The sequence below is a fragment of the Belonocnema kinseyi genome, chromosome 7 (assembly GCF_010883055.1).
Source record: "Belonocnema kinseyi isolate 2016_QV_RU_SX_M_011 chromosome 7, B_treatae_v1, whole genome shotgun sequence".
Lineage (NCBI taxonomy): Eukaryota > Metazoa > Arthropoda > Insecta > Hymenoptera > Cynipidae > Belonocnema > Belonocnema kinseyi.
In genome coordinates, this window is record NC_046663.1 from 46,806,754 (window position 1) to 46,819,727 (window position 12,974).

The window sequence follows — 12,974 nt, forward strand, 5'->3', positions numbered from 1 at the left end:
TTTCAAACAAACTGATGAATTTTCAACTAAAATGATGAATCTTTAACTGAAATAGTAGAATTTAACACATCAAAAATAAAATATCTATTAAAAAAGATCAATTGTCAACCAAAAATTAAATGTCCATCCACAGAAGGAATAATTTTTCAACAAAATAGTTCATTTTTCAACCAGAGATCAATTTTCTATTAAAATGATGAATCTTGTATTAAAAACATTTTTAGCAGAAGAGTTTAACTCTCAACAAAGTACTTGAATTTTAATTTTTAAAAAAGTATTCTGAATGAAAACTCTAGTAGATGATATTGCAACTAAAAAATATTTGAATTATTATTCAAAAACAGTTAAATTCCGTAACAGAATTCAACAAAATATATGAGTTTTTAACCAAAAAACGATCAATTTTCACACAGAAAAGAGAATAGTTAATAAATTATAAAATAATTTATTTAAATTTATATTGCAATTAAAAAAAAATTAAGAACGTTCTCGAAAAAGTTCTCTGAATAAAAAAAATGCCCGATATTTCCAGGCTTTTTCCAGGTATATAGAAACTTCCTGGCAACTGCAGGTTTTCCAGGTAGGGTAGACACCCTTTATTTTCCGATTTTTTTCCCAGGGAATAAAATTTCCTGTCTTTTTTGGTTTCCCCGTTGTCCCTGTCAGATAATCGCCCTGTTTATACTAATAAATTTGGCTTTTGGGACATCTAATTATGTGCTCGACCGGACGAATGGTTTCTGACAGCATGCCTTAATGACTACTCACTACATATACTTGATGTTCTTATAATTATTATCGGAAATATTCTTACCTCTTCACTAATCATCGTTCGTTGAGGTAAGCATTTGTTGAGTACAGAAAAGACACTACAGTTAGTTTAGAACGTTCCAACACCATCTAATGGCAGACCAAGTTTATCCAAAACCAAAGAAATATTATCATTATATCCTCAAAACCAGCGCGACCCAAAAATTTTTAACTTTAAACTTTTAAAGTAACCAGGGTGGCGATTCAGCGGGCGATTTCAAATTTCGGGTCCTTTTACGGTCAATTTTTTTAATTTTCTCGATCAACTATAAGTAACACATTCATATTTGCCGCTAAAAACAAAACATTTATTTTAATTCATGACGTGCATTCCAAACATCGTTTGACACTAGAGAGCAAAATAAATTAATTTTTAAACAAATATCTAAATTTTGTACTAAAAAATATCAATTAAAATAATAGAATTGTTCAACTTTCAGGTGGAAAAAAAAATAATTTTCAACCAAAAATAACGGATTTTCAAAAAAATAGTTCAATTTTCAACCTAAGTGATAAATTTTCAGCTAAAATGATGAATCATCAACTGGAATAGTTTAATTTTAAACCGAAAAATGAGATTTCAAATACAACAATGAATCTTCAAATAGAATAATTAAATTTTCAACAAAACGAAGAAACAATTTTTATTCGAAAAGATACCTAAATTGTTAACCAATACTTAAATAATTCAATTTTAAGTTCAAAAAATTAGTTTCCAACCAAACAGATTAATTTTTAATTAAAACTATGGATTATTTAATTGGGATTAGTTAAATTTTCAGTTAAAAAACTACTAAGCACACAAAAAAACTAACTTTCAAAACAATAGTTACATTTTCAAACAAAGGGATTAATTTTTAACTAAAATATTAAATCTTTAATTGGAATAATTGAATTTTTAACCAGAACGGCGAATTTTCAACTAAAATGATGAATCTTTAACTAAAATAGTTTAAATTATAATAAACTAGATGAATTTTCAACCAAGAAGATTTATTTCTACCAAAAAAGATGAGAAAAAACAATTAAATAATTGAATTTTTTGTCAAAAAATGAATGTTCAACCAGAGATAAATTTTGAACTAAAATTATGGAATGTTCAATCAAAAAAAATTAATCTTTAACCAAAGAGTTTAACTTTTAACCAAGTAATCTTTTTCCAATTTAAAGATGAATTTTCGACTGAACTTACGTAATATTATTTAACTGGAATACATACATTTTTACCCGAAAAGAAGAATTTTTAAACAAGAAGATTAACTTGCAAAGAAAAAGATAATTTTCTAGCAAAAAAAATTGATTTTTAACAGAATATGTGTTCTTTTAATGAAATAGTTGAATTTTCAATGAAAAAAGACAAATTTTCACCCAAATTGTTAAATTTTGAACAAGGGAAGATAGATTTTCAATCAAAAATGGACACTCGAATTGCCAACTAACATCATGAATTTTCAACTAAAACTGTGGAATATTTAAATAGAATAATAGTTTTATTTTCAGTTGAAATCAATAATAATTTTCAACAAAACAATAAACAAATTTTCAACATAATAATTAAATGTGCAAAACAAAATTCCTTTTCACCCAAAGAAAAAATTATTGTTCAATAAAATAGCTCATATTTCAACCAAAGTAATTAATTTTTAATTTAAAAAATGAATCTACAAACAAAATATTAATTTTCGACAAAAGAGCTTAACTTTCAACAAAGTAATTTTATTTCCAATTTCAAAGATGAATATTTAAATGCAATTATAAATATTTCATTGGAATAGTTGAATTTTTAAACAAGAAGCCTAAGTTTTGTAAAGAATAAGATAATTTTCTACAAAAAAAATCATTTGTTAATCAAATATGTGGATTTTCAAAGAAATAATTGCATTTTCGATTAAAAGAGATCAATTTTCATTCAAATATTTTAATTTTGTACTAGAAAAAATCAATGTTCAATAAAAAATGGAATAGCTCAATTTTCAGGTACAAACATTAATTTTTAACAAAACTGATGAATTTTCAACTAAAATGATGAATCTTCAGATGGAATATTTGAATTTTATACGAAGAAGATTATAAATATATGATATAAATATTTAAACAACTAGTTTCATTTCCAAATAAAAAATATCAATTTTCAATCAAATAGTTGCATTTTCATCCAAAAAACATACATTTTAAAACAAAAATAAAATTGTTAGATTTTCTGTAAAAAATCTAATTCTTAAGAACAAAAAAAACGGATTTTTCGCAAAATAGTTAAATTTGTTACTGGATTAGTTAGATTTTCAGTTTAAACAAATTGATTTTCAACAAAGTAATTAAATTTTCAACCAGAACTGAATTTTCAATTAAAATTATAAATCTTCAACTAAAAAAAAATAATTTTTAACAAAACAGTGTAACTTTCAACCAAGTAACTGAATTTTTTACTAACGAAAGATGAATTCGCAACGAACAATGTGACATTATTACTATGAATATCTAAATTAATTAAATAAAATGTGATAAATCCATTTTCTTTCATTAGAAAAAAGATTGTTTCCGTATGTTTGAAATATTATCAATTCGAGAAAAAAAAGTTGTAAAAGCTTCTTCTTATAATGTAAATTAATAAACATTCAATAATAAATTATGCTTTAAGTAGATTGAACTGAGATAATCTAAAAAATCTGCGATTATAGATAAAATAGAAATCACACATAAATAGTTGATTTTTCAACTAAGAAAGATAAATTTTTAGAAGAAAAAATTGATTTTCATCCAAATATTCCAATTTTATGCAAAAAGATTAATTTTCTACAAAAAAATGATGAATTTTCACAAAAATGGTTGACTTTTTGAATACAAAGACCAATTTTCAACTATAATTTTTAATCTGCAAAGAAAAATCTGAATTTTTAAGAAATTAGTTCTACTCTTTAAAAAAAACAATTTTCAACCAGAAAGGCGAATTAAACATATGCATAAGTTAAATATTCAACCAAAGAGCTAAATTTTTAAATTACAGGTGTGAATCTTTAGCCACAAAGACGAATTTTTAACAAAATACATACATTTTCAAACAAATGGTTGTTTTTTCAACTAAGAATGATAAATTTGTAGAAAAAAAGAAAATAATTTTCATCCAAATATACCAATTTTCTACCAAAAATTATGAATTTCCACACAACTTGTGGAATTCTCAACTAAATAAGATCAATTTTCAGTAAAAAAAAAATTTATTTCATCTAAGTATTCAAATTTTTAGTAATAATAATCAATAAGCATTCGATAATAAATTATGCTTTGATTAGAGTAAACTCAAATAAATTGAAAAATCTGCGACTATAGATAAGATAGAAATCACCTTTCTATAAATTGAACAAAAAATTATTAAAATAATGAAAACTTGAGTTTTTCTACAATCAGAAGTAAATTCCCAGTTTTTCCCCGATTTTTTTCCCGATCAAGTCGCCACCCTGTTAACGCAAATTAATCGTAGATAGAAATGAAGAAAATAAATACTCACTCTGCCTCAGCGATGGTCTGTTCATATTCGGGTTGCGGATGCTGTTCCCTCAGAGCTGCCAATTCGTTGCTGTATTGCAAATCATGTGCCAGAGAGCTCGACAATATCCGGTCGCTCATAGGCAATATGTAATCTGTAGTGCCATCCAGCACTGATGGAGTGATTTTGCCTCGTTTCAAACTTCCGTATCTGTCTGAACCATTGAGATTGTCATGCTGAGAACCATGCAGACTCTGTCCTCTCTTCAAACTGCCGTACCTCTCGGACCCGCTCAAATTGTCATGATTCGAGGCCTGCGAATGGTGACTCAAACTCGAATTCAAAATTCGCGAAGACATTGACAGCATGTAGGGCGTTGGAGAGGCCGTGTGGTCTTCCTCGGCAGTGTAGGGAAAGAGATATTTTTCTCCGAGATGATGGACCTTCTCTTCGCCCTCGGAACAATTCTCGTCTATCTGATTCTTCAGAGGCGAATTCATATCAGGATAAGGCAACGGATTTGGACTTGAAGTTTTGTTAGATGCTATTTCGTTGTCGGATATTGTGCCACCAGACCACTGACTTCCACGAATATCTACTGTTGGAAAAAGAGTAAACATATACGTAAAAACATATAAGTTACATTTTTAAACTAGAAAGATTAATTCTCAACCAAAGAGACGAATTTTTCAGAAAAAATGCTTCTCAAATCTCTGTAGGCTTTGAGGTACATATTCTCATCGTGAGACTCGCGTACCGCGCTCGATTTCCGACAAACATTTGTAAAAAGGTTTTATTGAATCTTTTTTCTCTCGAACTTTCGCCGTTTTTCCACACATTTTCATTTTATTTTTTGTATGTTCAATGTTATTTTTCACGAATAAAACAATAATTACGCGTCCTATCAAGAAGTGATTCTTAACGAAATTGTAGATCTTTTTTGGGATACAAATTTTTGTTAACTTTTTTTTTTCGTATACTACATAGTTTGTCCACGAAATGGAAGTTTTAATTTTTCATTATTTTTTGTGCAATCAAAATTTGAATTTTCGATTTTTTAAGAAAATCCAGAAATTTGTTATGATAATCTTGTAGGGCTTTCAAAAAGAAATGATTTTCTTCTCCTGACTCTTTTTTTCATATCGTGCGTTTTTTGGCTTAAAATTTTGAATTTCGGTTGATTTGATTCGGTTGATTTTCGGCCACAAGGATAAATTGTTTGTCCATTTTGATACTATAAATATCCGTACATAGAATTTTCAAATTCAGAAAAAAAGTCGTCTCAAAAATGTTCAAAATGCGCTTACTTTTTTAATTTTTATCAAAAATGGCTGGTTAACGAACTCGTCCTTTCTTTTAAGACCTTAAAAAAGTGTGCCAAAGATGGATTTGATCCGTTCATTCGATCCGTTGAAAAACAGTGAGAATGTAAAAATGACGAATTTTCAACTGACAAAGATAAAGTTTCAGGAACATATTCCAATTTTAAATAAGAGGTGAATTTTCAACTAAAATTATTGATCTGCAATGAAAAATTAATTTTTAACAAAGTAGTTCTACTCTTAACAAGCAAAAAAATATAATTTGAAAATAGAAAGACGAATTACAAATATAAGTTAAGTATTCAAACAAAGCCTTGAATTTTTAAACTAAAAATATAAATTCTCAACCAAAAAGACGAATTTTCAAACAATAATGTTAATTTTCTACCAATAATTATTAAATTTTTAAACAAATAGATAAATTTTCGCCTAAAAAAGATAAATTAAAAAAATAATAATTTCCATCAAAATAGCCTAATTTTAAACAGAAGGGATGAATCTAGCTCTGGAGCGCTAAATCTTTTTTTTAATGATTTTTCAAGAAAGCTTAGTCAAAATATATTGCATTTTCAACAAAATAGTTTAATTTTTTACAAAAAAAAAGTAATTTTCATCTACTTTTCTGATGAATTTTCAATAAAAGATTTGGTTTTTCAATCTAAAAATCCAATGTCTTGGAAAATAGTTGACTTTTAAAAACAAAAAGGTACATTTTTAACCAAGAAAGACAAATTTTGAACCAAATTTTACCAAAATTGTCTATTTTTAAACAAAAGTAATAAATTTTCAACTAGAATAATTAATTTAGAAGAAAAAGAAGAAATTTTTACAACGTAGTTCCTGATAGTTCTACTCTTAACAGCAACAACAAACAACTTCCAACCTAAAAGACAAATTAAACATGTAAGTTAAATATTCAACCAAAGAGTTGAATTTTCAAACTACAAAGACAAATTCACAACCAAAAAGATGAATTTTCAACCAAAAAGATTAATTTTCTACAAAAAAAAAAAGAATTTTCAAACAAATAATTGAATTTTTAACCGAAAAAAAATCAATTTTCAGTTTCAAAAATCCATTTTCATCAAAATAGTCCAATTTTAGACAAAAGAGATGAATTTTTAACTAGAATGATGAATCTGCAACCAAAAAAATTAATTAAAAAAATATATGTTAATTGAAATCGAAAACAGTAACAATCATCTAAAAAAAAATGAATTTTGAACAAAATAGTTCAGTTTTCAACTCGAAAATATGAACTTTTGACAAAAAAGTTAATTTTTACCAAATAGTTGAATTTTTCTACTAAACTAATAGAATTAGCAACCCTAATAGAAGAACTTTTAACTAAAAAGTTTGATTTAAAACCTAAAAGATCATTTTTCTACAACACAGTTAATTTTTCAATCTGAAAGTTAAGTTCGAACCAAATCGTTAATTTGTTTACAAAAATAATATAAATTTGAAGCAAAAAAGACGAATTTTTAACAAAATATTTAAAATTTTCAGGCCTGAAAGATTATTTTTCTACAAAACAATGGAATTTTCAAATAAAATTTCATTTTCAACAAAACAGTTCAATTGTTAACAAAAAAGTTCATTTTTTACCAAATAGTTCGAAATTTCTACCAAAATAATAGAATTTTCAATCCAAAAAGACTATTTTTCAAGAATGAAAGACGAAATTTGTACAATAAGCTTGCATTCTCAACCAAAAAGTTAATTTTTAATTGAATAGTTTCATTTTAGAAACAAAAGACAAATTTTTAACAAAACAGTTGAATATTTAAATACAAAAAATTTTACCAAACACTTGAATTGTGAACCAAAAAATAATATTTTTTAATGAAAAAGTTTAGTTTAAACCAAATAGTTGCTTTTTCTAGCAAAATAGTTGAATTCCAAACAAATAGTTTGAATTTGCTACAAAAATAATAGAATTTTCAAGAATCAATATACAAATTTTAACCAAACAGTAGAATTTTAAAGTCTTGGAAAGATTTTTCTACAAAACAGTTGAATTTTCAACCAAAAACATTAATTTTACTACAAAAACAGATTTATTTTCAATAAAAAATATGAATTTTCAACTAAAAACGATTAATTTTCTACGAAAAATGAAATATTTAAATTTTCAGTTTAAAAATTAATGTTTAGACGAATATTCAACAAAATATATAAAGATTTAACAAAATAGTTGAATTTTTCTTAAAAAAGTTGAATTTTCTACTAAAAACGTATTTTAAACAAAATAGTTAAATTCTCAATCAATAACATGAAATTTGAACAAAGCAGTTCAACTTTCGATCAAGCATTGGAATTTTTAACCAAAATCGGATGAATTCTAAACCTGAAATATTAATACTATACTTTCTAAACCAATATAATGAACCTTATCTACCCAAAAAGATTAGGATTTTCTTTTCGGGTTAATTCAGTTTTGTATTTTATCAAAAAAAAAAAAAAAAAAACGAGAAAAGATGAGGGTTTCTTGAAATCAGGAAAAAGAAGACATTATTTTAAAAGAGGAAAAAAGAGGGGAATAGGGAAAAGGCTGTAAAGTCTGTAATTGTAGTATTATATAATTTATAATATGAAATTGATGTGTTTTCTTACCATTTGTCGGTAAATATGCCTCGGGAAGCTGCGAACTCCACCTTGGTGCGTAAATTGGTTTAATATTCGGGAAAAGTTCCGTATTTGAGCAAAGAATGTTCAAGTGTTCAGTGGCAGCACTGTGAATATTGGGAAGGTAGTTGTGCGAGACAGGTTGCTGCGTTGATACCCCCATATTTTTGTGCGACTTTGAAGTAACATCTTCGTCATCGGAGCTGTGCGAACTGGCCAGATCCAAACTTCTACCTCCTGCATCAGCTTGAGACCCATCAGAATCTGATTCTGAGTCCCTACGAGCAGAACGTTGCTCGCCAGCTTCTGTTTGACAGACAAAAAATAATAAATATTAAAACAGGGTGACTAAAAAACGTAATTTTCAAAATTCCTTGACTTTTCCGTGAACTATTTTTCATTTTTCCCTGACCGCTAATATTCAAAGAACAGAATTTTAATGTTATAATATTTTTAACAATGAATCTCTTACAAAGAGAATATAACAATTTCAAAATAGAATGTAAAAGTTTCAAATTTATTTACTTATTTAAAAAATATATATGTATTTCTACCACAAAAGAGGAATATATAATCCAAAAAGATTACCGAAAATTTTTAATTTTCAACGAAATAATTTAATTTTTTAGGAAACCGTATAATTTTAAATGAAAAATAAACGTGACTTTTTAAGGACAAATTTTCTATCCAAGCAGACGAATGTTCAACAAAAAGTTTGAACAAATTCTGGAATTTTCTACCCGCAAAGATGAATTTTCAACCAAATAGACTTATGTTCAACATGAAAAGTGCAATTTTGAATAAAAAGATCAATTTCCAACTAATTCTATCAAAAACATTGTTACATTTTTATTAAAATATTAAGTTACATTTTTTATTTAAAATATAATTTTAAGCAAAAGATAAAAAAGAATTTTCGATCAAAAAATTAAATTTTAAACCAAAGAGATAAACCAACAACAATAAAAAATCCATTTTTAACAAAGTAGTTTAACTTTTGCTCAATTAGTTGTATTATTTTTAAAATAAAATATTTTATAAACGGAATATAAAAACTTGAAACGAAAAATCAAAAAATTATTTATTTCGACCAAAAGGGTGACTTTTGTACCGTCGAAGATCAATTTTCAATCGAAAAGGACAAAATGTCGACAAAAAAAAATTACTTTATAAGAAAATAGTTTGATTTTTAACGAAATAGTTGAATGTTCAAACAAATTGTTACATTTTTAACTTAAGAAGATAAATTTTCTAGAATACAGTTGAATTTTCAACAATAACAAAAAAAAAGAATTTCTAATCTAAAAGGACGAATTTTGTGCTCAAATAGACGAATGTCCAAAAAGACAGTTGAACATTCGATAATAAAATATGACTTCAACAAAATACTGGAATTTTAAACATAATAATTAAATTTTTAAGAGCAATTTCAAATTAAAATTTAAAAATTTCAAATATTATTATCCTTGACATTTTTTAAAGTGCCTCTTACACTAATCCCCCATCTTTTTTGTCAGAAAATGAGTTTTTATCTAAAAACAAAAAAACTAAAGAAAAAAATTTCAACAAATTAGTTAAATTTTCAGCAAAAAAATTTCTATTCACCCAAAGAAAAAACAAGTTTTATGTAAAATAGTTCATTTTTCATCCAAAGTAATAAATTTTTAATTAAAATGACGAATCGTCAACCAGAAAAAAAAAATTTTCCACAAAAGAGTTTAACTATCAACCAAATAATTTCACTTCCAACCTAAAAGATGATTTTTCAAATAAAATCATAAATATTGAACTGGAAAACTTACGTTTTTAACCGAAAGGAAGAATTTTTGAACATGAAGATTAACTTGCAAGGGAAAAGATAATTTTCTACAAAAAAAAAACGATTTTTAAGAAAATATGTGGATTTTCAACGAAATAGTTGAATTTTCAATGAACAAAAAACATATTTTCATTTAAATTTTTGAATGAATCTTCAACTGAAACAGCTGAATTTTATACAAAAATGATGAATTTTCAACCATCAAGATTAATGTTCTACATAAAAGGCGAATTTTTCACATAGTACATACATTTTCAAACAAATAGTTTAGTTTATGCATAAAAAATATCAATTTTCAACCAAATAGTTGAATTTTTATCCAAAAAAGATACATGTTCAACCAAAAATAGAATAGTTAAATCTTCTGTTAAAAATTTAATTCTTAACGACAAAAAATGGACTCTCCGAATAATAGTTACATTTTCTACTGGAATAGTTGAATTTTTAGTTTAAAAAATTGATTTTCAACAAATTAGTTCCATTTGCAACCGGAGATGAATTTAAGTAAATTTTTAGTAAATAAATAAGTAACCTAATCAACATACTAATTCCCTGCGACTGTAGATAAAGTAGAAGTCACTTTTCTAAATTTACCAAAATGATTATGTTAACAATAACTGTCCAATCAGAAGTAAATTCTCGGGTTTTAAAATTCAGCTATTTCAGTTGAAGATTCATTCAAAAATTTAAATGAAAATATGTTTTTGTTAATTGAAAATTCAACTATTTCGTTGAAAATCCACATATTTTCTTAAAAATCGATTTTTTTGTAGAAAATTATCTTTTCCTTTGCAAGCTAATCTTCATGTTCAAAAATTCTTCCTTTCGGTTAAAAACGTAAGTTTTCCAGTTCAATATTTATGATTTTAGTTGAAAATTCATCTTTTAGGTTGGAAGTAAAATTACTTGGTTGATAGTTAAACTCTTTTGTGGAAAATTTATTTTCTAGTTGACGATTCATCATTTTAATTAAAAATGTATTACTTTGGATGAAAAATGAGCTATTTTATATAAAACTTGTTTTTTCTTTGGGTGAATAGAAATTTTTGGCCGAAAATGTAACTATTTTGTTGAAAATTTATTTTTTATTTTGTTTTTTTTTGTTTTTAGATAAACATTCTTCCCTGGTTAAAAATTTATTTTTTGACAAAAAAGACGGGGAATTTGTATAAGAGGCACTTTAAAAAATTTCAAGGATAATAATATTCAAAAATTTTCAATTTTAATTTAAAATTGTTATATTCTGTTTATAAAAGATTCTATGCTGAAAATGTTACAAAATCAAATAAGCGGTTAAAAATTTAATTATTATGTTTAAAATTCCAGTATTTTGTTGAAGTCATATTTTATTATCGAAAATTCAACTGTCTTGTTGGATATTCGTCAATTTGAGCACAAAATTCGTCCTTTTTGATTGCATTTTTTTAAAATTCAACTGTCTTCTAGAAAATTCAATTACGTAGTTATAAATGCAACTCACTTGGGTTGAAGTTTAATTTATTTTAATTCGACTAATTGGTTGTAATTTCATTTTCTTAGGGTAAAAATGTAACAATTTGTTTGAACGTTTAACTATTTCGTCGAAAATTAATTTATTTTGTTATAAAGTATTCTTTTTTGGTCGAGAATTTGTCCTTTTCGATTGAAAATTGATCTTTGACGGTACAAAAGTCAACTTTTTGGTCGAATTAAATAAATTTTTAACTTTTAATTTGAAGTTTTTATATTCCGTTTAAAGAATATTTCATTTTTTAAATAACACAATTACTTGGGAAAAATTTAAACTACTTTGTTAAAAATTGATTTGTTGTTGTTGTTGTTGGTTCATCTCTTTGGTTTAAAATTTAATTTTTTGGTCGAAAACTCTTTTTTATCTTTTGCTTAAAATTATATTTTAAACAAAAAATGTAACTTTCCCATTGGTGGTTGATAATTGATCTCTTTTAATTGAAAGTTCGTATTTTTGATAGAATTAGTTGGAAGTTGATCTTTTTGTTCGAAATTGCACTTTTCATGTTGAAATTCGTCTATTTGTTTGAAAATTCATCTTTGCGGGTAGAAAATTCTAGAATTTGTGGAAAATTGAAGTATATTGTTTAAAAGTCATCTTTTTTGCTCGAAAATTGAAACTTTTTGTTGAACATTCGTCTAATTGGATAGAAAATGCGTCCTTAAAAATTCACGTTTTTTTTTCATTGAAAATTATACTGTTTTCTAAAAAATTTAATTATTTCGTTGAAAATTAAAAAATTTCGGTAAAAATGTAACCACTTTGTTAAAAGTAATCTTTTTGGATTATATATTCCTGTTTTGTGGTAGTTTTTGGTCGAAATAAATAAATTTTTGATTTGAAGTTTTTATACTGAGTTTATAAAATATATTTTTTTAAATAATACAACTACTTGGGCAAAAGTTAAACTACTTTGCTGAAAATTAATTTTTTGGTTGTTGGTTCATCTCTGGTATAAAATTTAATTTTCTGGTCGAAAATTCTTTTTTATCTTTTTGCTTAAAATTAGATTTTAAACAAAAAATGTAACTTTTCTATTTTTTATAGAATTGGTTGAAAGTTGATCTTTTCGCGCAAAATTGCACTCTTCATTTGGAAAATTCGACTATTTGGTTGAAAATTCATCTTTGCAGGTAGAAAATTCCAGCATTTGTGAAAAATGGAACTATTTTGTCATCTTTTTTACTCGAAAATTCAAACTTTTTGGTTGAACATTCGTCTAATTGGATAGAATATTCGTCCTTAAAAATTCACCTTTTTTCATTGAAAATTATTCTGTTTTCTAAAAAATTCAAACAGACATCAGTTTTACCGGGTGTTGAAATAAAGGTTTTAAATAAACTACGCTAGGATTTTTAAACGTAGTGCTAAAGGACTTGAGTGGACCAGACCACTTTTAAT

General features: G+C 25.6%; 1 protein-coding gene across 4 annotated transcripts in view; it reads right to left on the reverse strand.

The window, feature by feature from the left end:
• Positions 1-12,974, reverse strand: part of LOC117176245 (protocadherin-like wing polarity protein stan) — a 77,618-nt gene that overhangs the window by 3,136 nt on the left and 61,508 nt on the right. The window contains exons 9-11 of one of the 4 annotated variants that reach the window (XR_004467593.1): positions 8,233-8,550; positions 4,316-4,892; positions 815-900 (exon numbers count right to left, since the gene is read on the reverse strand). Coding sequence is in view for 3 of the 4 variants with exons in the window: in XM_033366395.1 (XP_033222286.1) it covers positions 815-821; positions 4,316-4,892; positions 8,233-8,550 (902 nt within the window). In the remaining variant the exon portion in view is untranslated. The remainder of the gene's footprint in view (positions 1-814; positions 901-4,315; positions 4,893-8,232; positions 8,551-12,974) is intronic. The other 3 variants (XM_033366395.1, XM_033366394.1, XM_033366393.1) reach the window with 3 other exon arrangements.